The sequence below is a fragment of the Alosa sapidissima genome, chromosome 18 (genome assembly GCF_018492685.1).
Source record: "Alosa sapidissima isolate fAloSap1 chromosome 18, fAloSap1.pri, whole genome shotgun sequence".
Lineage (NCBI taxonomy): Eukaryota > Metazoa > Chordata > Actinopteri > Clupeiformes > Clupeidae > Alosa > Alosa sapidissima.
The window spans coordinates 11,499,067-11,525,632 of record NC_055974.1 but is presented as its reverse complement, the minus strand read 5'-3'; the positions used below and the strand labels follow the sequence as shown (position 1 = coordinate 11,525,632).

General features: G+C 39.7%; 1 protein-coding gene and 1 non-coding gene across 3 annotated transcripts; both read left to right on the top strand.

The window, feature by feature from the left end:
• Nucleotides 1-442: 442 nt before the first annotated feature.
• snapc2 (small nuclear RNA activating complex, polypeptide 2) lies at nt 443-22,320 on the top strand. Of its 2 annotated transcripts, none has more exons than XM_042071055.1 (5): nt 443-842; nt 12,519-12,756; nt 12,919-13,092; nt 13,211-13,814; nt 21,850-22,320. In XM_042071055.1, exons 2-5 carry the CDS (start codon nt 12,526-12,528, stop codon nt 22,119-22,121), a joined length of 1,281 nt encoding a protein of 426 aa, XP_041926989.1. In that variant the 5' UTR covers nt 443-842; nt 12,519-12,525; the 3' UTR covers nt 22,122-22,320. The 2 variants fall into 2 exon arrangements, with proteins under 2 accessions (XP_041926989.1, XP_041926988.1); XM_042071054.1 differs by lacking the exon at nt 443-842 and adding an exon at nt 11,273-12,250.
• Nucleotides 11,820-11,901, top strand: trnal-aag. The gene has a single exon. It is a non-coding gene; the product is annotated as a tRNA-Leu (tRNA).
• Nucleotides 22,321-26,566: the final 4,246 nt, after the last annotated feature.

Genomic DNA, 26,566 nt, shown 5'->3' with positions numbered 1-26,566 from the left:
ATTTGTTTATTGTTTTAATTTTGGAAATTTGCCTGCCTCTAGTAGGCGTTCATGACTACAACTGACAGCTGTTGACAGTTGGCCTTTGCTAATTTGGCAACCCAAATAGGAGGACGCGCTAGCCCATTATTAATACGCTATTCTAGAATTAATCGTTCAAAACATAAACGAAAATTCTAAGACATTCCGCCCCATAACTCATTTTTTTTTCATGGGTTTTACGGGGTTTTACAGGTTAGAGTAATGTTGTCAAATAAGCCATTGCTTCAATTCATCGTGTTTCCTTACTCTCTGACAACATATGGTGATCATTTTTGGAATGGTCACAGTTTATTTTCCATTATTTCCTACATACTCGACCTTTAAGTGCAAAATCATCTTGACAGAAATCTTGCAATCTTTTTTCAAAAGCCCCGAATCTTTTTTTAGTGTTTTAAATTCCCGGCAACTCTTATTTCTAATATAACTTCCCCTCGGTTTCTCTATAAATGTCACCAAATGCTCTATTACTGAGGAAATATATCCCTTATTTTCAAAGCCCAATATTGAAAAATAATTTGACTTGCTACACGATCTATGCCAGGTCTCTGGGCTATGGTGATTTCAATGGTTAGATTGATTTGTTTAGATCCAGTGAAAATGCTGCCTTGACAACGCTACGTCATGGCTTCGGTGTTCCAAAAAGCCTCTGTCAGAAGTCTGTCACTTTTACAGTCTGTGATAAAACACTTTGTGTACATGTTGTTGAAACGTTATGGATATTAGAAAGTTTTTCAAAAGACCACCCAGCTCCGTTCAAGCAACAGCATCGCCCAGTGAACTGACGGATGGTGTTGTTTCAGGTTGGTGATTTCACGTTAAGAGCTTTCTGTCAGTTAGGCAGGCTAACGTTAGGCTACTTGGCTAGCTCCCTAAATGCTTAACGTTAACGTTAAATGTCCTCGTTCGTCGGCGGAAAAGGCAAATTCAATACTCTCATAGGCTAGCTAAGCCTACTGCAGAATATGAAATTCCAGTCAGTAGCCTAATAAATAAAATATTTGTCTCACTCAGTACATATATCTCGTAAATTGGTGAGCCATAGAATATCCCACCGTCAAGATTATTATATTTGAAAATTCCAATCTATCCCACCTAAATATCAAAAGTTATTTCTACTGACATGCTTCCTGGTGACATAAAAACACAAATGGTTTCCCCTTGATATAAAGGCTGACATAAGAGACATAGCTATGCAAGATGGGTACAAATCCCTGTCCTGGAAAATAAACAAAAACAAGATATAGGATGTATACAATGACAAATTCAAGGTCTCAAAGTGTTAATGCTTCTTTCCAAAAATCTCAGAGTTTGTTATTTAGAAGTTGTTATTTAAGGGGTTATTTAAAAAAAAAAAATCTTCTGGGGGAGCATGCCCCCAGACCCAGACCTAACTAAGCTGAGTTATCAACCTTTTGAAGTGGGGGGCCCATTTCACATCTGATAATCTGCCCATGTGTGCACACCTTTTGCTACATAGTGCGCAAGTTTTACGCACTTATTTTAATAAATGGTGCACTCATCTTAGTAAATAATGCACTTACTTTATTCAATTCTACACACAAGCGAAACATTAAATAGTGTTCAAAATAGTGCAGAAAATAGCAGGGTTCAAGCTGAGCTCAAAACTTGAACCCTGCTATTTTCTGTGTGCATCTGTACAATAAAAGACACAGCTTTTGGGCTGCAGAGTCAGAGACTGATGGTGTGAGGAATTCTTCCTTACATTAGCAGGATCTCCTCTTGGTACCAGAGTTTGTGGGCAAAGCCATACTACGTGTTGTGGTTCTTGTATCTATATGTTGGGGTTAAATTCCCTGACAGTTACCAACGGTGTTGTTATGTTAAAGGGGTGGTTCAGGATTTTGGACATAAGACCTTATTTCCAAGTAAGCAAGTGTGATATTTATCAGTGGAGACCGTTTTCAGCACGTTTCATCCAGTCCTTCTAATTGCAGAGTTCGCAGGTGCTAGGCTAGCGCAAGTCAACGGTATGTGCTAGCCTGCCACTAAAGGCAGTCTTACCCACTCCAAAGTACACCTGAGGCAAATTCCAGACAATCGATGTAAATGTCTGTGTTGATAGAATAGTGTAAGAAATACAACTACCCTTGCATCGCGTTGCAATAGTTATACTTTGGTCCCTAAAGTTGTTAGTAGTCATTTTGCAACTCAGCGGCGGACTGATATTACCAAGGCTACTACTAGGTATCCCCATTGGAGTGCGCTTTACTGTTTACTTTTCGGCGCAGTACTACTAACCGGAGCAAGTATAATTCCGCCGCTGCTAAGAAACTAGTCCCTCAAAATGTAATGCGATCGTTGAAATGCAAGGATAGAATAACATTAGAAATAACACTGTCAATACAGACATTTACATCGATAGTCTGGCGTTATAATTTATTTGCCTCGGGTGTACTTTGGAGTGGCCTAGCACCTGCGAACTCTGCAATTAGAAGGACTGGATGAAACGTGTTGAAAACGGTCTCCACTGATAAATATCACACTTGCTTACTTGGAAATGAGGTCCTATGTCCAAAATCCTGAACCACCCCTTTAACAACTGTAAGGAGTCCTAATGTTTCTATACTGATCAAACTCCTGATCATGTGAACTGTTGATTAATTACCCTACCACATGATGGTATGACCTCATGGTGGGCCCATTGTCACATATTGCTGCTACAACAACTTTTGATTATATCTCTAACCTTTGCCTTTTTCACAGGAGAAACTAACTAGGAAGCGGGAAATGTAATTAATGTGTACATTGTCATGTCTTGATTAATGCACTCTCACTACAGCAATGGTCTCAAGTCTCATCAAAGTACTCTCAAATCAGCTGACCTCCAATCATGTGATCCATATCAATGTAACCAACCACAAACTAGGTAGCCTATTTAAGTGAGGTTCACAGAGCATTCTGGGAGCCATTCTGTAGTCAGAATCTCCCGCACCACTAAGGTGTGTAGTCATCATCCTCTGAGCTGGTATGTTCATTCTCTGATTGCTTCATATGGTTTCCTAAATGTTCCTTTAACCTGTTTTCGTAACTTTCACATTATTCATTTAGATGTACCTTCTATAATGTATTGGATGAATAGCTTGTGTCTGACAAATAAATTGTTATGCTTTGACCCGCATAGTTTTCTAGAGTTTCTTTAGATATCCCTCAAGTTTAAGATGGGCCAGGAGGAACGGCTAGGATTAGTCTCCAGGGCCGTGTGGGCTAAATCAGTGAAAGTATAGGCATGCTACCAGGAGAACTGGCCATCGTATTGTACTGTGGTGGGTCACTGATTTTATTAGTAGTCTGGAATTAGACAGCTAACCTTAGCACACCCTGAACCCTCTGTAGCTTCGGTAAGGTGTTCTGTCCAGATGAGCATAGTGGTCCAGGCCAGCACTATAGCCTCTGACCGACTTTCACACTAGGATCATTACTCAAGTGAAGGCGCCTCCCGAATTAATCGGCCGAGGAGGGCCTCGCACACTATTCTTGGGGAAGATGCGTCTAATTAAATAGCTAGAAGGCATTCTTGTAACAGCATTGTGGGTAGGCCCACATCGGCCTACTATGGATAGTAATATTACGTTGACCGAAACTTCTCCATATCTAGCGGGGTCAGAATCATTAGGTTAACAGGGGTTCTATAATCAATTGTTATTTCCAACAGCGCGCGGACAGCTTCACGATTTCCTTCGACCACTCCCAGTTCCCTCATTGGTCCTGACGAGTGACGTCTTACACAACAAACTCAGCTTCACTGCTGCAAACAAAGTTGGCTATATGCTTCGCCATATAACGAACCAGCTAGCCTTGTGATAACAAAATCTTTACCTTTTGTTTAGTCCACTGAAAGTTATCCACATATCAAACGATTAAATACACAGTTATGGAGGAATTGTTTTGGGGAAGCAGTTGCACTATATCCCACTTTTGCTGCCTTTAAGCCACTTAAATCCATAGCCTAGATGAGCATTGCGCATGCGTTACAACTTGATGTGATGGTGAAGCTAAATCAAAGATAATGAATGCGTAGCAAGATGGGTCGTCCTAGTTCATGTCTATGAGGGCAAAGTGGAGTTCAGTCAGAGACGGGCTCTGGTTCAGTTCCCGCCTGCACAGGGGCGTGTCACTGACGTATGACTTACGTTTGAACGCCTCGGTTCCACGCCAGACAAGCCAGAGTACAAAATAAACTTGGTGTACACCTTCATTAATGTTGATTTTCTCTCGACTGGAGGGTCATACTATCACGACATTCTACTGAAATAGGGAGGAGGGTTTGGAGATCATGATACCATGTCCGAAATGTGCATCCATTGCTCAGAAAAATAAGGCTTGGACAAATTCTGGGAAATTCTTGGATTCTGCCATAGACCTCAATGTTAAAAAGAGAGCCCGATCACTGCGTAAATGTGCGGGGGCGTGTACTGCTACCCTATTTGCATAAATTTCCAGGGACAGGAAATGGCCTCTCATGAAGTATCTTCGTAATCAACCATCTTTGGCTAAATGCCCAAGAAACTCACGTCATAAAAGTTGTAGGCCAACGCAAAAACATAATGACAGCTTGTTCGTGGTGGTGTAGTGCTGCCCAGAGCCATAGAAAAAGAGAGTTGCGACACTCTTTGAAGTCGCCACCATGCGGTTCACGTACGCTTCAACAGTTCCAAACAGCTCTTTGCGTGTAGTGTTATTTCAATGGGATAGACAGCAGCAAGTGCGTTATTGGATGGGAAACATTACAAAAAAACAAAAACGAGTGTTATTACGTGTTAGCATGCTTACATTATAGTGTCAATTACATATTGCGAGTATAATTGGTCTGCAACATCGATCTAAAATCTTTGGTAGTTCTAACATTGGACGTTTGTTTCCTTGCTGGACATAAGCTGTTGTTGGATTCCTACATTTGCCTGTATCACGCTACATATACTTTACTTACATTGTCAAAATGTAGGCTATGCATTTTGTATCCCTTTGTGTGTGGACATTAGATCCAGTGTCCTTCTCAGTTCGTTTGGTGAGATGAAGATGAAGGTGCCCAGACCCCCCCCCAGCTTTGATCATTGTAAGACTAGCAATAAACGTCTATAAAATATATAAATAGCATTCAATAGCCTAACAGCTTACATTTTAAAAGTTTCATCAATGCATTAAATCTGTTCAGTTCTTTTAGAGAAATAGCATAAAGGTGGCCTTGGTAGTAACATTTTAAGACTAGCCATAAACATGTCAAAAACACATAGGCTAAATAAGAATCAATAACAACTTAAATGTGAAAAGTTTGATCAATACTGCAAGACACCCACTGTTTCAATAACACACTAAGCAATAAGCAATTATTAAGTTTTCAATATGTGTTTAAGACAAGAACAAGAACAAGAACCAATGCAAAAAAGACTGGGAGGAAGGTATGGTGACACTGCAACATAAAAAGGAGGTCTGACACTAATTTAGGTTTCCAAAAAAAAAAAAGATATTTCAGTATCCAAAGTTTAAACAACAATTGTGTGTGAACTACACAAAAGACACAATGTGGAAGGGATGGATAGCTCTCCATATACTCTGTACACCTCTAAGAGGGACATGGTGACATTCTTGAATTTCCCCTTGGGGATCAATAAAGTATCTATCTATCTATCTATCTATCTATCTGGTAAGGAGGATGCAACACATTTGGCTGGAGTCAGGAGTGTTATGGGAGGTGTGGAAGATGCTGGATCAACACAACTCCCTTTGTGTAAGGGCCCCATTGTGTGGACCTCAAACATAAAAAATGATCTTATCTGACCATTCCAGTCATATATCGCACACCCTTCTTTTTCTCTGCATCCTTGGTCCTGGATAAGCAGAACAGGCACAGTGGAGAATAGAGGGAGAGAACAGAGCAGGTAACACTCAGTGTATACTTGGGACAACACATTAAGTAAGTAGCAGAAACCTAAGCAAGAGGCCAGCAAGAGTTTTACATAGGCTACCCATACACAGCCAACTATTTGCAAGGCTGGTTGGGGGTGCCACAAGTCCACACAACAACTATAACAATAACAACATGAAGAATGTTGGGAATTACTTTCAGAGTGATCTATGCCCTATTAACCTGACTACACTTTTCAGTTATCCAAAAAAATACATTTGTCCTACTTACAAAGATCACTGACCTAATGAAAGGCTCGTGTCATGTCAGTCACTTCGATGGAAACTTCGCTATGTATTTGACAAATTACTTGACAGACAAAGCAATCAAAATTATTACACCAAGAACACCAACACGAAATGTAAAATTACTGAAAACTAAATGACACAATAAAATGACACTAAAGGGACACAAGAGCCACGCACCAGTAACAAAAACAATAACTTATAATAGTCTAGGTTTTGCTCCTACTGCTTCCCCTGACATTCATAACTGAAATCCCCTCTTTCACGAGTCGTGGGGTGTCATGTTCAGGCCATGGTTCAGTTCATAACGTCATAAAACTCGCCATCTAGCAAGCTTAAAGACAATAATCACATTAATTTGCTCCATTTTTCACCAGAAGAGCGTTAATCACAAACCCATTGATAACCAGCACATCTAAATATAGAGTTACCATGCTGAATGAACTGTAATTTTTCGTGTTCCCCCTCATAGCATGTCTAATGTTAACACTATTATGTCAATGAGCTGACTAGCTAACGTAAGCTAACACAATCAATCAGGTTTGATAAATATAGCATTATAAACATAACTAGAAATGCAATTCCAAGGAATTACCAGTGCATGAAAATGCTTAAGTTGTGATGTAAAATATCATGTATAGTTAAAACAGATAATACAGAGATGGTTACTACGGTGATGCTAGGATAGACATGGTGGTTGCATAGCTTAATAAAAGTTGATAGTTTAAAAGTAGACTGTTTAAAAGCTGAATGTAGATAGTTTAAAAGTTGTTGATAGACAGTAGATAGTTTAAAAGTTGTTGATAGACAGCTAGTTTAATAGATAGTTTAAAAGTAGACCGTTTAAAAGTTGAAGGTAAATAGTAACATTAAGTTGTTGACAGACTGGAAGTTTAATGAATGTTGATATTCAAATAGTTTAATGGCTGTGTATAGGTAGATATTTGACGATAACTGAAAGTTGGAATGGCTCTGATGTTTGCTAGCAGTTATGCTAAGATTTTTAACTATGCTAACCATGCTACTTAGCTAATGTTTTATAGCAGTGCTAGAAATGCTAACATGCTAACCATGCTACTTAGCTAACGTTTTCTAGCAGTTTTGATAAACATGCTAACTATGCTAACCATGCTACTTAGCTAACTTAACTAACGTTTTCTAGCAGTTTTGCTAAACATGCTAACTATGTTATCAATGCTAACATGCTAACTATGTTAACCATGTGACTGCTAACCTAGCTTATCATTTTTAGTAGTTATGCTAACTATGCTAACTAACATGCTAACTACGCTAACCATGTGACTTAGCTAACCTAGCTAATCATATTTAGTAGTTATGCTAACTATGCTAACTAACATCTAACAATGTTCAGGCTGCAGGTGGCCTGAACACCTGGCATAGGATTCTAATTGCTTAACGGCCATATTATGATGTCACAATCGGCAATGTTAAGTCTATAGGGATTTGTAAAAAGTTTTTCTTTAATAGTTTAAAAAGTATAAAAGTTTCAAAGTTGAAAAGACATAGCAGCTTGGTCCGTTTGAATACCTACGTTACAAAGTTTGAATGAAGTTTCTAAGTTAAACTGTTCAAGAGAAATAGCATACGGAAAAAGTGGTAAGCGGAATAATAAGAAGAAGTAGTTGTTGAAGTTGCCTAGGAAGAACAGTACAGTGCATTTTCATGCACTATAATAAAAACCTGTTGACAACCAACCTATCATCTAAAGTGGCCCTACTACAATAGGCTAACCAAATGTGTTTTGTCTGAAATTCATTATTGACGTAGGAACATTATCTTTAAGCTAACCTCTCTCCACATCAAGGTTTGCAGGCTAACTTTTAGCTTCGAAATTTCGGTCAACATTTAAGCTATAAATATCACTTAAACAAGCAGCACAAAATCCTCAAAGAACAATAACAGTATCTAGTGCAGTTGGTATAGGAAATGCATATGCCAATTGAAAAAACTTCGTACCTTTGTCTACTTACCACTGACAATATCAGGCAGAAAGCAATGAAAGTGAATGGGGCTAAAGCCGTGAATGTCAAAGTTAGGAACTTATGAGCTCAGCATAACGCGGAAGTAGCCTAGAAAAAGCGCCGCCATTGTTTCCTATGGAAGTCTATGGGAGTGTCGCAACTCTCTTTTTCTATGGCTCTGGTGCTGCCTAATTGAAATGGGATAGGCAAGGGTTATCTTATATTGAGCTATTACGTGTGGCACATTTATTGGGCTTTAGCCTCCAGACCTGCACCTTGCTTCCTTTGTTTTCACAAGAAGGCTGCTGGGCCTACAGGACAGGACGCTGTGCAATATTTTGCTAACTGCTAACTAGCTAACTGGTTCCTGTGTTGTGTTACATCATTCCTAGATGCTCTTTTAGTGTGGAGATTTCATTGTTCCCTGCACAGATTCAAGGTAACCCTTGCCAGACGCAGCAAAGCATCCAAGCCTTCTCCATATCTCAAAGTAGATATGGTGTTGTATGTATGGTGCATTTTAGCCCGTTTTTAGTCTGGCTTTTTAATGTTTTTCTTATAACATTGGAGTCCTCCATGGTGTGTACTGTTCTCCAAAAATTAGCTCTTTGTCTTTCGATTTGCACTCGTTCTGTTCTGGCTCAGGCCAAATTTCCTCTTGTGGACACATCCAAGGATGTTGGTTAGACTACAGTCCCTTAGACATTAAACTTCTTAATAATATTTGCAGTTGTAGTCACAGGAACATCAATATGCTTGGATAGAGCCTTTACGTCTACCATGCTTGCTTATAATTTCCTTTCTGACAATACTCATCAGACACACTCTCCTTTGTTGTCTCTTGTCCAAGTTCAGCGTGGTTCACACAATACCACACTGTATAATGAATACTTTTCTCCATTTATAGGCTGAATGACTGAATAAAAGATCAAATACATCTGTAACACTATTTAGGGGAACCATACCTGTACACTATTTAAGGGGAAACATTTAATTAAATGATTCAGATGGTTCAAATAATTTTAACAAGAAATAGGCCTTTACCACCAGTGTTGGGAGTAACGAGTTACAAAAGTAATGTAATTACTGTAATATATTGCTTTTTGCTGTAACGCGGTAATGTAAGGCATTACAAAAAACAATTAGGTAATATTTTACTCGGTACAAACTTCAGTAACGCGCATTACAATGCATTTTAACCTGAAATTAAGTGGTGTTATGTTTTGATCACTTAGGACTTAGGACTTAGGTCGCAAAAACAGTGACTTCGGACTTGACGTGCGACTCCACTCAAAAGACTTCAGACTTGACTCGGACTCGAGCTTCGAGACTCCTGAACAAGCTGTATTTCATGCAATTATTGCTTTTTTAATCTAAATTTATTCATGAATTTCTATTTTATTTTACTGCTACATATACTTTGTGAAACGTATAACGAGCGACATGGCCCCTTTGCCATAATGTGCAATGTAACGCATATGCGCTATGTGCGCACACTCACAGATACAAATGCATTGACCATGGCGATAAGAAGTCCTCCCGTAGTTGTACCTTTTATTATTACTTTCGGTTATAAAGTACAAAACTACAAAAAAAAAATACAGTAACCATATTATGTATCAAAATAAAATACTATATTTTTGTATTTAGAAAATACTCAAAATACTTTTTTCAAGGAAGTATGGAAGCACTGCAAAAGAAGCTTTTTAATATCCCAAACATTTAGCCTATTAAAACTATAAAAAACAATACAATTTGGCCCGTCATACCAAATAGTATACCGTAACCGTATGCAAGTCCATGTAGTGTGATCAGTAGTGAAGCTTTGGTGAACCACTGAACCACAGCAGTGTGAACCTAGCGACACTAGCTGAAAAGCAAAAAGATGGCCGCCACACATACATTTTTCAACATAAAAGTCCTTTGCAAACCAATATTTTTGGTTACATATACTGGTTTGGGTAAGGACTTTTATGTTGAAAAATCTACATGTGGCAGCCATATTGGATTTTTTCATTAGTGTTGCTAGCTTCACACTGCTGTGGTTTAGTGGTTCACCAAAGCTTCTTTTGCCCATCACTAGTGATCAGAAGAATAATTTAAGAATTTACAATTACATTTAGTCATCTAGCTGATGCTTATCCAAAACGACTGACGGAGCTTTCAATTAACCACATTATAATCAATAGGCCAAAATCATAATTGTGTATCTGTGCCGAATTTCGTAAATCAAGTCCAGTGCAGAACTGAATAAGAAAATCATAAGCCTATGTATCTTGAAGTTCCAGTATGTGAGAAACTTGATATGCCTTAATATCTCCAACCTCAAGTATGCAGCTAATAAGGAAATATAATTATTATTTAATTAAACAAGGTGCACTTGTCCACACTGTAGAATGCCGAAAAGGATGCTACAAGGAAGGGAATTCAAACACACTCAACACCTTACCATCTATTTTATGTCATTGTGGTTCATTGAGATATCTGACATTTTTTCTGTTAAAGATTGGCATGGAGACAATAGGACATGGTTGCCTTTGTCGGTGTCCTTATGTGAACTTGCACAGGTACTTGCTCATCTTTACTTGCGTACGACTTCACACCAGTACTTCAGACCAGAGCTGATGCTTCAACAATAGCCGTCACTGAAAAGCTGTGTGTTTTTGAACACAGCTGTTCTCACATTAGCTGATTGCGATAAAAATAAACCATTGTTGCCTAATTACCAATTATTCATTACACCTGTGTGTAGTATCTACTTAGAGCCATTTCCTTCAACCCAATCCATCGAACTACAGATCTGCTACCCGATCTGGCAAACTTACATAGTGCGGTTATGCAGAATTGCCATTCACCCTGTTACGAGTTGATGAACCACTGAAACGATTTTGGAAACATTATTTTAAGGTATAAACAACTCTTTGGTGTTGCTTTAAAAGTAATACAATAGTAGTGTAATGCCTTACAATTCAGAGACAGTAATATTAACAAATTACTTTAAAATGACAGTAATAAGTAATACATAATACATTACGATTTTGAAGTAACTTGCCCAACACTGTTTACCATAGTGCCATCAAGACATGTGGTGCAAACCTCGATAACAATCAGTTCTTTAATGTTTTATTAGTGCCCTCTTGCGTCGTAATAATGTAATAACGCAAAGGCGCACACAGCCATAGAGTACTTGCAGCCATACGTGACCGTAGAATCTAGAGGGCGCTCTTTAAACAAGGAAACGCCACTAGGAACGGAAAAAGGACGCTAGTTTAAAGCAAACCAGATTACCAAAATACTTATTTCCCAAACTGCTCCCTCAAACCTCCGCGCCAGAGATATAGAAAACAAGCCTATGATTCCACTTCCAAAAAAGTAGTAGCCTAGGGCCTATCGTATCGTGATAAAAACGATTACAAACCAACAGACAGTTCTGTTTGAGGGTATAGCCTACACGTTTATTCCCAAAAAAGTTTCCAATTGTTGTCAATTCATTGGGACAACAAAGAGGTTGCAAGCGCAATACGTTTTTACTCAAATTTGTAACAATGTCATAGTCTACTCATTTTAGCTAGAGAACACCTTTGCATGAGATAAAAAAAAAAATGACGTCTTACCTTTGGATGACATGGTAGCGTGGCCGAGCGGTCTAAGGCGCTGGATTAAGGCTCCAGTCTCTTCGGGGGCGTGGGTTCGAATCCCACCGCTGCCAATACTTTTCGGCAAGTCTAAAATATCGACATATCAATGGATATGTCAATATGTCTTGAAAAACAACATTTCGAAAAATAGAAATGAGCCAACCACTGACTACTAAATAATAAAATGTTAGCCACAGTCGACGAATCGACTACCAAACGCGTTTTGCTTTTCGCCCTATCCGTACTGTTTGGACCTGCGTATTATCCGTCAGAAAAAGTGACGTAGTATTTGCTACCATTCTCTGGTGCTACAGATCAGTCTCTGCTACTACTTGTGTATGTTATCGATATTAAGTTGTTTCGCCGACTCAGACAAATTTCAAACATCGCAACAAATGCTCACTCGTTAACCCCACCTAAGTAAGTGACAATTCCGTCAGTGTAATGTATAATGTGCTCTTTGAACGCAGTAATCCTCTACATTTGTAATTCAAAACAGTGCGATTAGTTAGATGCCAACGTTAGCAAAGTCCAGAAGAGTAGTTGGCGCTATATTAATATTACGCCATATATAACTTAAACGCGTATTGTTTGTTATAATAATAATAATTCTAAACCCTCAGATAACATCAAGGAATGAATGGGGTGGGTATGGTGTTGTTGACTTTACTTGCTTTATCCCCATCAGCTAAGCGATGAAGCCCCCCACCCGAACCACCAGGTCCACGAAGTCCGGTGCTCAGTGGTTGAAAAGGAAACCAAACCTAAAGACGAAAACCAATCAAGATTCCAATTCAGATAAAAAATGGCAACCCGGAGAAGTCAAGAACATTTTAACAGCACTCCGACAACAATACAAATGTGGTCTAGATGACATAGACACGCATGCTCTCCAAGAGCGCGTGCCTAAACGTTCAGTTCAGGAGGTAAGTAAGAGCTCTGTGTAAAACTGGACGGTAAATTAGACCGTTAAAGAGATATTACAGCTCGCTGTTTAGCTTGCTTGCTGGGTAGCCTACTACATGTCCATGCCTTGCTATCAGGCATTGTTTACCTTACTTAACTGACGTGGGTTGGTTGTTTTGTAGGTGGAATCATTACTGAAGTCTCTGAAGCAGAGTGTTGCGAAAAAAGTGTTCTATCAACTGAAGAAACAGAGAAAGAATGAGCAGGAACAAATGACTCCTATCCAGGTGTGGACTGAGTTGATGGAGAGAATTGCTGGAAGTCACGAAGAAAAAATGTCTTCAGCATTCTCTCGGGTATGGATTTATACATATTTAATTATCACTCATCTGATATGAGAGTTGTGTGTGTATCTGTCATAAACGTTTTGATCAGGGTGACACTTGACATGCGACACATTTTATTGTTTTGCAGATGCTGGTAATAGCGGGAACAGAGCCCTGCAATCTTAAGCACTCAGACCCACCCCGTGACTTTGAAACCCCATCATCAGCCACCACAAGGGTACAGCCGATTTCAAGGTTTTTCACCATCGGTAGCCGCTTGAAATCTGGTGCCCAGATGAGTTCCACTGCTGATGCACAGCGGCTTTCAGGAAACGGGGGTGTTTCAAATCCCAATGTTTCTCATCAGGACAAGGACAACCACCTGCTCTCTATGCCATCTTTGAGTTCTAGCATGTCCACCAAGACAGTAGTCTCAGGTGGCTCATCATCAATCACTGGTGCAATACCGTCCCCCTCTGCAGCACAGCGTACCCAGACTACTGCAGTGATTGAAAATGCACAGTCGTCAATTATACAAAACAACTCAGTCCCGTCAGATCTGTCCACCACCTCCTCGTCCTCAACATCATCTCGACTCAGCCAACAGACAGGGAACAATCAGGGGGGTAATTCCAGCCAAGGCAACCCTTCTCAGTCTGACAGAGCGGAGAACACAGTAGACTTTGAAAAGATTCATACGTTCCTCAGCGCAGCCACTAAGAAGGACAGCAAGTGCTCCCTCACAGCGATGGGTAAGTTGGGCCTGTCCTCACCTATTGTGGAACTTTATGTCCCTATTTTGTTATCGGTGTTTGTTAAGTGAAAGTTCTAAGAATTGTTGGCAGATGAACTCCCCGGAAAAGAGGCTAAAAGAGTTCATAGAGCAAACCATTAGCCTATTCATTAGAGAAGTGCAGTTGGGTTGGGTTGGTAAATTCAGTACTTTTACATTAAATTACACTGGCGCTACAACTGATTAAAGTTGAATGAACTAGGGTCAAATGTAGGTCCCTTAGAGTGCATCAAGGTGAATTTGTAAAGAAGCTTATATGTCAGAGAAACAATTAGATAGTGAGAATACAATATGTTCAAGCCCAATACACAGTCAGGGCAATGGCCAGCCAAAAATGGTCTCCAAGGGGAATCTTTCATTTTTCAACCTAGAACAGTGTTTCTTAAAGAAGCACTATGCAACAATTTTAGCAAAAATGACCTTAATTATGCAGGTTGAGAGTTGTTCAGATGGTTCTACAACACTTTCTGGGTCGTTTGGTGGGTGCTTCGTCTCCCTATCGCTTCTCCACTGCAAAACGGACGCCGACTTGGCTTTGTTGCTGTTAAAATTGTAAGTAGCCTACCCTTAGGTGAACTTCATCTTTGTAATGTGGTTTGATAGTCTCTTGAACAATGTGTTTGCTCAACCGTTTTATTGTGAGCCCTGTATGTGTTTAGCTTGGTTTCTTGATGGCTAGCTCGCTAGCTAGTGGGGTTTAGCGTAGCAGTCACTTGCTACCGAAGCTGCAGGGGGAGCTGTGTAGTGAAAAATGCAAGCCCAAATCCGGCGAAAACCCAGACACAGCGAATAAATAACCAGACCTGCATAGTGCTTTTTTAACTGTGTTTTGCAGAACTGTTCTGGGGCTCGTTTCTAGAATGTGTCGTTTGCTAACTGGTGTCGCAACCTTGGTAGTTTGCTCCATCGTTCTTGGATTTGGTGTTTCTAGAAAGGGTAGTTTGAACTCTCAATCGCAAACAAGGACGCAAAGTTTGGTCGTTTGAACTACTGCCCCTAGGCAGTCGCACTTGTGTCGTTCCTTGGTAGTTCCTGTTGGTGTCCAGAGTGCCAAACCAAAAATCACAACCGCCTAACCAAAAATTACGAAGTGGATGTTTATCTCGTGACTCCCGTGATAAATGGTGTGGTGGCTAAAGCAGGTGGTTCGTTATCCCAGCGTTGTAGGTTCAATTTTCTTATGATGTGAGATTTGCTTCTCGCTACCTGCAGGTGAACTAGTGTGACACGTCGATTCAATTGTTTTTGACTGATGTCTTGTAGGCTACCTATGGTCTGTCGATGTAGAGTAACTATATACATAAATATGTATGTTCAAAACCTATTGTTGTGTCTCGTAGGCCTACTCTTACTCAGAGGTGAAAAGAGATAGGATGCGAACTCCGGCCGAGCGCGTAGTGCACTGACGCGCTGCCGTTAAGCCACGAGACAATTGATAACATTTGCGATACCCAGACATTCGTCCAAGCTATATATTTTTCCAACATAGATATTTAACACAAATAATGGCACATATTGGTCGGCTTCAGTAAAATGTTTTATATACTTGCAATAGGTTTAGGTTTTTGCAGATGACAATGACAATGCCAGCATTAATCAGTCGGTTTAAATTAGAAAAATGTCAACATAGGCTGTGGCAGAGAATTTCTAGGGGGTGGGGTATTACACGTTGCCACTGTTTCCACCAATGATATGTATCGCTGCATCATCAACAACGTTGTTGGAACTACAGTGTTCGAACGTCGGAGGTAGCGAATTGCGACACAGGTACGATGCTTACTGGAAACAGGTGTAACAATGTCGTTGTTTGGTCACAAGTTGCGTTGTATCATGGTGGTTGAGCAACGTCGTTGCTAACTTTTCTAGAAACGACCCCCTGGGTGGGTCGCGGAGCTTGTGGTAAAAAAAAAAAAAAAAAAAAGAATCTTAAAATGCTACCCTATTAGACTTAATGTCGGACCTTTATTTTGATAGGTTTTATTCCTATGCCAGTCGTTGCCATGGACTAGTGGTCCGTTCATAACACCTGGAAATATCAGGGACCGCCCCTGTGATTGCGTTGTGTTTCCCATTGCGAGTGTTCATGTGCTTTGCCCTTGGAATGTGTGAAAAACTTGGATGCTATAACAAAGTTGAAAACATACGCTCACTAATCTAATTAAGATGCTTGAAAAAGAGGAAAAATTCAGCTTTCAAGTGACAAAAACGGCAAATTCCCAAGTTCACATTAAAACTGTCGGACATGAAAGGGCACATGGACTACAAACAAACTACTACTTGACGACGAGCCCCCAACTAGGCAACTCGGGTAGCAAAATCTTCCCCCACTTTCCCACCTCTTATTCCCACATGAAGTGACGTGAATGAGTGAATTTTTTCACTTGGAAAAGGTTTTTGTTGCATGTTGCATGAACGCACCGATAGACAATGTTTATGTGACACGTCATGTTAGACATGTTAGTAATGTTGAGTACAAAAAGGGACAGAAACCCCAGTATGTGGTGTGCAGTGAATTGCTGGAACATGAGAGCATGAAACCATTAAAACTAAAATGCCACATGGAAGCAAGCACTCTACTGTCAAAGACAATCCTGTCAAGTACTTTGAAAAGCAACACAGGAGTAGAGGACTTTGGGAATGTGCCTAACGTCAACATCAAAGTTTCTAAAGCGCCCCGCTCTAAGATCTTTGGGCAACATGTTCCAAACAAGTGCAGAAACTTCACACATCTTACTACTTAGCTCACCTTATCAGTTGGCTTAAACGCTAAAATATGGGTCGCGACTTAATGACCATGGGAAGTTGAGGGTCCTAAGGCACGTTTTTAGTGGGGACAAAACAATCAAAATGGATGTAGTAGTAAGTTAGAATGCTATAACTGGCTACTCCACAATCACTAAAAATAGAATCCATTAACAATTTGGTGAAGTGGCCCTTTTTTTGACACCTCTGCCAGGTGTCAAAAAAAGGGCCACTTCACCAAATTGTTAATTTTTCAAGTACCACGCAATAGTTATTCTCAGATAAAAGAAAAACTGGGGAAGTCTCTGAAGTGATTTGCTTACTCAAGAACTCAATGCTTTCATTAGATTTCACCAGATATTTTATGGCACATATTCTTGATGAACACAATACCAAATAAATAGACTTTAGATTAAGTGCATAATTTCCTCTAATCTAGTGCGGTACATTTGATATTGTTATAGCATAAGTGGCCATAAGAAAAGTGTGTGTGTGTGAGGAAGAGCGAGCGAGTGTGATGAGCAGTCTATGTGAAGGAGCTGGAAACCCACAGAGAGAATGACTTGTTTTGAGAGTTTACAAATAATTATTAGTGTAACACGAACGGCACATGGGAGAGTACGGAAGTCTAACGTAACAGAGAAGGTCCGCACACTTGCTATCCGTTTTTTATTTATTTGAGTTCAATCCCCAACACGCATGACGTTTCGAGCCCTTCGGCTCTTCATCAGACTTGTACAAAGACCATCACCAGAAGTCTGCCATAATGACACACAACAGAGGAAACAGAGAAGCCATGTGGCAAAATGTTGCGCATCTCAATGTTAGAGATAAACTAAATTAATAAACCCTGTTGGATTTGGCCCAAACTTTATTCGGTTCTCAATCGGATTTTCCTTCCAAGTTCATGTACATCAGGCCAGTACATTTTGCATGATCATAATTACAGACAGACTACAGCCTACCACGTCGAAAACTTTACCTCCATGGCAGGGATAAACACGAATGAAAATATAGCTCTATTCAGCTGATTCCAGTTGATTGGTGCAGTCAGTGTATATCAAGTAAGCTTAAACGTCCCACATACTCGATGCACCCGGCCGGTAGCGCGACATTGTGACGTCACAGAAGCGGCATAACCATTTATACTCGCGCGTGGTGGTTGCGACACTAGTTGCAATATTCTCCTGAACAGAGGTGTCGCTGTTGTGAAAAGATTAACGCTAACTACGTTACACAGCAGAAGAAGCTGCAGTAAGATAAGAAACACTAGTAGCTAGCTTCTGTGATGATGGTGCTTCAGACTTTGGTTGCTACTATTCACAACTACCACCATCATTATCATCTAGTTTCCAAGGTGTGCGCACAGGTGGATAGATGGATAGATAGATGGATAGATAGATAGATAGATAGATAGATAGCCAAGATACTTTAGTCATCCCGAGGGAAATTTTAATAATTTAAACAGTTTAGTTAGCTGGCTAGCTAGCTAGCTAGCAGCTGGCTGAGTTTGTGTAATTTCCTGAAGTGGAAAGAGATTTTGTTCAGGCCTTAATAGATATCCTTTGTTTGAAAATAAATCCTTTCTATTCTTTCCTCTTAATTCCATGTGTTGCAACTCTCGCTGGTAACTTTTGTTGACTTATCCAGCAAACTATCGAGCGTCGAGTATGTAGAACGTCTTACAGTTGTTTAACAAAGTGACACATCTGTTGCTTTGTATTTTGGGATTTGTAGTTCTCACACCCTATCTTGTAGTTAAGGTCCCGGTATCAAAACAGGCCAGTATGAATGGATTTCATGGGCCGGATATGAACATTCCACAGGCCTGTATTTTACATACTGTAGCCTAGGTGCACGTTGATGTAGGCTAAATGGCTTTTTTTGTTATTGTAAGTGTTTTGACAACATGGAAAGGATTTCTACAATTACATATGTGGCTGTTTACTTCAAAAACCTGTTAAGAAACTGTAGAAAAGAACTTTCTGTAATTCAGGCTAGGTTTCACTATCTGTTTTAGATAGATAGATACTCACTCACTCACTCACTCACTACCTACCTACCGGGAAATTCAAGGTCTCAGTAGCATACAGACATCACACACAACATGCCACACACACGTTTTTACTGAAACTGACACAGGCTTGGGATCGATGCAGGAAAATTATCTCTAAACAGATGTCTAGATTCATCAGAAGAAATACGTGTATAGATAGGCGAGCCATGAAATAGTACCCACAAAATACCAGTGTCAACATCAACAGAAGACAATACCTCAGGTTTTGTTCTCTGAACTGCGCACATCTAATTTTCAATTGGTTGCTGCAGGTTGGCCATGTATATGTCATTACCATAAAGTTGACCAGACTACCACTTCCTTTTGATGCTCTTGCTGCCCAAAACATCATAGGCTCTCATGGAAAATCAATTAGTTATTATTATTCTGTTATGTTATTAATCTGTTACTAATATTGGTATTTTTCTTTCTTTATTTAGGCTATATGATTACTTGAAACTGTTTAATGTTAATGTAATGATTATTGATGTCATTGTAAGTCGCTTTGGACAAAAGTATCTGCTAAGAAATGTAACTATAAACATAATACTTCATTTGTCCGGGTAAATTTGGATGCCCCTGCTGGTCCTGGTGTGAATGCACAGTTAACATTGTTGTCAACCTTTGCAGCCCTAAATGGGAATGATTTCTCAACTTTGGGGGCCCTTCCAAAAAAAACATGCATCAGACTATCTAAGAGTGTGGAGCGAAGAAATAATGGCACCTTCTTATAGAATCTTATAGAATCTATAATGTATCTACACTACCGCTCAAAGGTCACTCAGAAATGTCCTTGTTTTCGAAGGGGACATTGGACTTTTCTTAGCCATTTAATCAACACCAAAACAATCAGAAATGCAGTGTGAACATCATGAATGACTTATTTTTAATGCCTCTACATAAGTGTCTTCTGAGTAGGGATACATAAAAATATGTAATTGCGATGTTGCTAACAGATATTGTGATTGTGATTTGAAAGTCAAGCTTCAGTCCAGTATTCCAAATGTCATTTCTGATTGGTGAGCATGCCCAGTGCATGAGAAGCACAGAACTCCTGTTATGTAAGCTTCACTTTCTGGCACACCAGGAGGACGACATGAATATAAAAATCAAAGATGCGACAGGATTAACCATCGGGCATATTTAATTGCAGCCTTTGTGATTAGCTAATTGCATTTGTTCAAATTGCAAATTGATTAATTGTGTAGCCCTAGTACTCAGGCCCATTATTAGGAACCATCAGTCCTATGTTCCAAAAGGCACATTCTATTTGCTAAATCAAGTTTAACATTTTAAAAGGCTAACTCATGATCAGAAACCCCTTTTGCAATTATGCTAACACAGCTAAAAACTGCTGCTCAGATAAAAGGAGCTATGCAACTGGCCTTCTTTAGATGAGTGGCGGTAAAGGCAGAAAATGGTCAGAAAGATCATTTCTTCTGAAATGCTTTAACTGGAATGGTAAAAGGAGTGAGAGGCCCCCGTGCACAACTTAGCAACAGGTCAAACAAATTGGAGTGTCTGGTTTGAGAAAAACACAAAACACCAGCGTCAACATCAGCTTTCTAGACAGAGTTGAAAAGGAAAAGCCACAACTCACCCCAGCCAATAAAAAAACAATAAAATAAAAAAAAGATAAAAGATTAAGATGGGCAAAAGAACACAGGAGCGGGGGGGATTTTGGTGCACAGATCACAAAGAAGACCATTTGTGAGACACTGACCAAATGCTGGTGGGTTGTTTGACTCCATCTGTCAAGCACGGTGAAAAGAATGTGATGGTTTGGGTGTGCTATGGTGTTAGTGAAATGGGAGTTTTTGGACTGGATTAAAAGAATCTCAAAGAAAGAAGGCTATCACTCCAGTTTGCAATGTTATGCAACATCCTGTGTATGGTACTTTATTTAAGTCAGTTTCTTCCAAGATGAGGACATTGACCCAAAGGTCAGCTCCAAACTATACAAGAACCATGTAGGGAAGAAACTGTCAGCTGTTATTCTGTCTATAATGAAGTGGAATGGAAACAAGTGACCTCAAATGTTTGAACAGCAGTGTACTATCTATCAATTAAGAGAAAATATGGCACAGAAAAAAAATAGATAATAGAAAATCTGTAGCTACGTTCTTTATGCACTCTCCTTTATAGTCGTTCTTTTTTCCTAATATCCCTGCCACTCATAGCAATGTTGATATAGCGCTATCTTGCTCTGTACAAATCTGAAACAGTGCGAAGTCTTTGCTTGTAATACGAGGTTAGCGCCAAAATCTTTTGGCATCAGAGCCTAGTTAGAAATGATATCATATCAAGTAAGCATATTGCCTTAAACATAGTCATGCACCTGTTGCGGCGTGAACACACAGGCCTTCAACACACAGGCCTTCCCTACGCAGATACTGTAGATTTAAAAACATACTTCTATGTGCTTCCGCTGTTGAACTCCCTATTTTCTTATTCAGTTTGCTGAGGAGAACGTGTGGAAATGCAAGAGCCGAGAGCAGCATATGTGTCAGCTAGATGTGACTTGTTTTTTACATTGATTGGTCCAGGGACTCCAGGACAAACAAGGATAATCGTAGCTTGAATGTTATTCCTGTAGGTTGAATGTTATTCCTCATTTATAGCTTTAGATAAAGAAATCTGCTAATTTAATAACTGTAAATGTAACAGCAGTGAAGCGGGAGAATCGGGTTGAGGAACAGGGATGGATTACTGCACGGGCCTACCGGGCCCAAGGGGTCAGGGGGCCCTGAAGCCCAAGCCATTGCATGGAATCATTGCCTCAATATCAACAAATCAGGATGTAGGCTATGAATCTGATTGAATTATAGTATTGACCATCCCCAAAATGCACCAGAATACAGGAAATCACATCAAACAAATGTAAAAAATTCTGGCGGAGGACCCCTAAACCCCCCTTTCCACATATGCGACAATTAGTGGGGCGCCCCTAATACATCTGGGCCCAGGGGCCCGAAAGTTCATAATCCGTCCATGTTGAGGAATAATTGTGACACAGGATTTTACAATTAGTTTATAACATGCCAGTACCATTATTAATAACCATATGCGTTGTTTAACACTTTTATAATTGTACTAATTCACTCAGCCTAGGGAGAATATTTTGTCATTATATATCTGTGTAGATTTAATGTCCTCTCCTCATTACATCAATATATTTTGTGGTGATTCCCTACAGAGAGTGCAGTGGTTTTGGACCTCATCATGTCTCTGCCCGAGGAGCTCCCTCTGTTGGACTGTCAGAGTCTGCAGGATCACTTCTTGCAGGTCTACTCACGGCTAACCACTCCTGTCATCAAAACCTCGTCGGGCATTGAGACGGAAGAGCCTACTGACGTGCCTCAGGCGGCCAAAATGAACCTGAACTGGGAGAATGTGGGCATTTGTCCTCTCAATCCTTTAGTGGTGCCCTTATCTCTTTTAACACGAAAAAGTGACAAAGACTCGTGAAATTTGTTAAGGGTTGTTGAAGTGATGTTTTGTTAGTGTTACTGTTATGTTGTAAAGTAATGTAATTTAACTTATATGTTTGTTTTTGCAGTGTTAGCCACATTCAGTTTTACTTCCTCACCTCTTTACAGGAAATTTGGGGTAACTCTTGACTTTTTTTTTCCATTCTTGACTGTCAATAAAAGACTATAAACACTGATTCTGATATACGTTGAAATTTAATCATGACCGCCACACAGCGGCTGTCATATAGGTTTAGTCAGAGTTGTTTTTCTTCCTGGTTGTTTTTTTATTTTTTTTCTTCAGTAATTTTGTGTCAACAATTCCCGGGACACTGAAAGACTGGAGTGCACAAACCTTGGATGATACGGAAACATTGTTTTTCATTTTGATCAGTCGCCCCCGCCGGACTGGACTCCCCGAAAGGAGAGTAGAGCGGACACAGTTTTCTGTGAATATCTCAAGACTCGTAGGGCCTAGGATGACCACATTTTTTTTGTATGTTGGTCTCAAGGGGCCATGTCAACCCATCCCATAACTCCATATAGCGCCACCTAGTTACAAATGAAAAGGCAAAAATGAGGTGTTCTAATCGCAGGTATCTCTGGCGGACATGGTCAAAACTGCACGAAATTGGAGGTGTAGGATCATTATGACACCCATGGGGCGCCATAACAGCTACACGCACACACATGCGCACACACACAGTACACATAAGCTTATGTACACATGCATAAAAACACACATGCAGGCAAGCACATAAACACACACATAAAAACACCCATGCAAGCAAGCAAGCACACACACCTACAGATAAACACACACACATACACAGAAGCCCACATATACACAAAAACAAACGCACACCATACACACACTCATTTACATACACAAAAGTAGGAGATGGAGACAAATTGACAAGCATGATTTATTTTTGCAGAGGATGTATAGGACTGGGCGGCGGTTATATTTTGTACCGCTCTGCAGTACATCTAGTTTATCTTATGGTGACTGACCAGTATATATTAAAGCAGATTTACTAAAAAAATAGAATGGCTTATCAGCTTGACTAGGTTGTTCATGCCTGTCTGGTTCATGTCATGTTAGTTGGTTTATAGGTAGACTCATCAGCAAGCATATCGACCTGATGCTACTGACATGTTTTACCTATGGCAGTGGGGCACCTCATGGGGATTTTCTGCTAGTTTATTCATTGATAATAAATCACGCTTGTCAATTTATCTCCATCTCCTACTCCAAGAACACGGTAGGCCATCTATGACCTGTAAACACTTAGATTTTTATAAACCTATCACTTACAAAGGGGATTATGTAAACTATACAAGCATATGAAAAAAACTGTTAGTGACTCATTGTTGCTCACACATTTCTCCATGTGTTTTGAATTCTTTCCTTTTATGTTTGGAAAGAGACAAATTATTGTTTTTGTCCGCTATGGCCGTATGAAATGGATCTCCATTATATATTTCGTTAAATTTGGCTTTAATAGGATTGATTTTTTTTATTTTTGTTTTGTGTCCCTTTCAACCTTATTCGGAGATCTTGGACTGCTCAAAGGCAGGTTTTATTACCGTAAGGCCACCTTCAACTTTGCCACCTTTGGAACCACTTTATGGCAATGTGGATGTTTTAGAGTAGGCTCAGTTCAATGGCAGTTATCCAAAACACATCAGGTCAGACATATGAGGTTCAGGGCCAAGGATTATGGAGAAAATGGATACAGGAAAAAACTGTTTAAACATGTATTGGTTTAATGTCATTATAGGTAATATTTCTGCCATGTTATCTTCTTATACAGTAGTTCTAAATATTAGCAAATAATTAAAACATGAATTAAACTATTAATTCGGCCTAAAGAATCAACAGTTTCTTTACATGATCCCACAGCTAGAGAATACGAACACATGGGTTTTCTTTCTGTCTCGTTCTCTCTCTATCTCTCTCTCTCCCTCTCTCTCTCCCTCTCTCTCTCTCTGCAGCTGGTTAAGTAAAAACAACATTAAAGGGGGAGGGAGAGAGAGCAGAGAGAGAGATTGATGTGGTATCACGTCCAGATCCAGCCAAGCAATTAGATAATGGCTCTGGTTCGGCAGAGTGATGCTTTTAACGACCCCATTATAGATTGCCCTGAGAAAGCTATTTCTCTCTGCCTGGCTCCCTTTCCCTTCATCTCTGACTGGTTCCTTTTCCTCCTCCCCCTTCTCCTCTGGCAGTGAATGTATAGATCCTGCCGTCAGTGCTTTTCAGTTAGATTAGCGGAAATTCAGCACTCAACGTAAAAAAAACAAAAAAAACCATCTCTTTTGCAAGATGGTGTGCTAGCTGTACATTACCCAATGTATCAAGCTATGCAGTTTCAAATGAGCTGTATTGAAGACATTTTCAGGATATCCATCTTACACACAGTAATGCTACACAGACAAAATCTCTGTTTTATTTCATGACAACTGTGTTACCAATGGCCTGATTTCCATGGGTCATCTCTGTCCTTTTATTCTCGTATGGCTTGCTCCCCGTCTCTTTGGATAATTGGTAATTGTGATTGGATTAAGGAGAATTATTTTTTAGGGCAATGGCTGCGTATTTCAGATTCAGCAGAGACACATAATCAATGACAACTGCATTACTGCTCAGGGGGCATTTGAGTGCATCCTCACTGCATAGTAGTTTTTGCAGAAATCTCATCTAGCACCACCTTTCAAATTCAAATATGTACAATAGGTACAAATGTTCCATCCAAAATACATGCATTGAATATATATTGAATCCTTGAGCTTTGAACCTGATAAACCATTAAACTAAAACTACTACTACTACTACTGCTGGTTATATGGTACAGAATTAGTAATTAGTAAATCAGTAATAATAATGATGAATTGGATTGGATTACATTACTACCACTACAACAACTACTAATACTACTACTACGACCACTACTTGAGCTTAAAACACAATTAGTCTGCTTCCTTTCAGTGGTCACCATTGGGGGCCTTCCATTTAAGGTTTGTCTGCCAGCATTACTGTACAAAATGAGTTTCCCCAGTAACAACTGTCTTCAGAATTATTTACTAAGTAGTAATTTTGAGGATATTGAAAATACACCCTCTCTTCCAACTAGTCTTTTTTTGTTTTCCATAGGAAAAGAAACATAATGACAAGACAATCTGTTTATGACAGCTAAATAGAGGGATAATAAGAAGAGAATGGTCATTTTGGGGTGTATCCCTTTAAATGAAAGAAGACTTTGTAAATGAACTAGCACTTCATTTTTGAACTGAGGTAAAGGGCATCCATCATTGGCTGTGGCGCCATTCTTGACATTAACAGGGAAGCTAAACTCTCACGTCAGCTTTCTTTTGCTCGCTCTCTCTCTCTCCCTCTCTCTCTCTCTCTCTCTCTCTCTCTCTGCTAATTATACTCTGCTTTACAATATGTTGTAAAATAGAATAGTCATGATGTAATTTGAGCTTCAGTAAGCCTAACATTTCAAAATGTTATTCTTATGGTTTAGTGAATTGCTATGTTTGGACCATGTGTGCCAATGTCCCTTGTAAACAGATTGCAGGTAGATGCAAGTGAAGGTCAGCACTCTTTTTAATTAACTTTTTCTGACTCGCCATTTAACCACCCTCCACAAAGCGCCAGCTCAGAGATATTGACCATCGGCAGGCCACAGCATTCAGTGCAGGCCTTCAGTGCAGGCCAGAGCATTCAGTGCAGGCCTCATCCACATTCACTAGCCTTTATACTGTATTAGTATGTATCACTCGATTCCATCTCCATGATATTCCTTAAGCCTGGCTATACTGAATCAAAATCTGTCCATTTCAATAATCAGAAGAATTTGAATAGTTTTTGAAAACTTAAAAGTAAGATGAATTGTAATTGCTTTGGGGATAATGTTAGTTCAATTACACTGACGAGGCCTGCTGGGAGGTTGATAGCATATTTTCTCATACACTGACTTTCTTTTCAGGCACTTGAGTTGCTCAAACGTGTAACACTTTTGACATGGAGCCACCTGTGATCCCCAGAATCGTTACCATGGAATTATCAAGCTTTGGCTGTGTGTGTGTGTGTGTGTGTGTGTGTGTGTGTGTGTGTGTGTTTATGAGATATAGAGTGGGGGAGGGTGCATGTAAGGGTGTGATCATCCAAGGTGAAAGTCTCTTACATGTAGGCCTATCTTGAAGCTGAACTAGTCCAGCATTTTGAATATCGCAGAAGGCAACTAGCATCCTGTTATTGGAAAAAAAAGTATAGGCTAGGCCTATATAAAAAAAAAAAATCAAGGTAGCAGCACAGATATAGGTTAAGCCTACTTCAAACAGTTTTTTGCAACATAACATTGCAACAAACATTAAAACATTTTGGATGTACATTTTCACATCAGTTAGGCTACTGATGTGAAAATAGAGATATTT

Bases quoted from the DNA above. Each gene is read 5' to 3' on its own strand.
- snapc2 (XM_042071055.1), top strand. From the start codon at position 12,526: ATGAAGCCCCCCACCCGAACCACCAGGTCCACGAAGTCCGGTGCTCAG. The intron at 12,757-12,918 runs GTAAGTAAGAGC...GTTGTTTTGTAG, and splicing joins CTAAACGTTCAGTTCAGGAG to GTGGAATCATTACTGAAGTC. The intron at 13,815-21,849 runs GTAAGTTGGGCC...GATTCCCTACAG, and splicing joins GTGCTCCCTCACAGCGATGG to AGAGTGCAGTGGTTTTGGAC.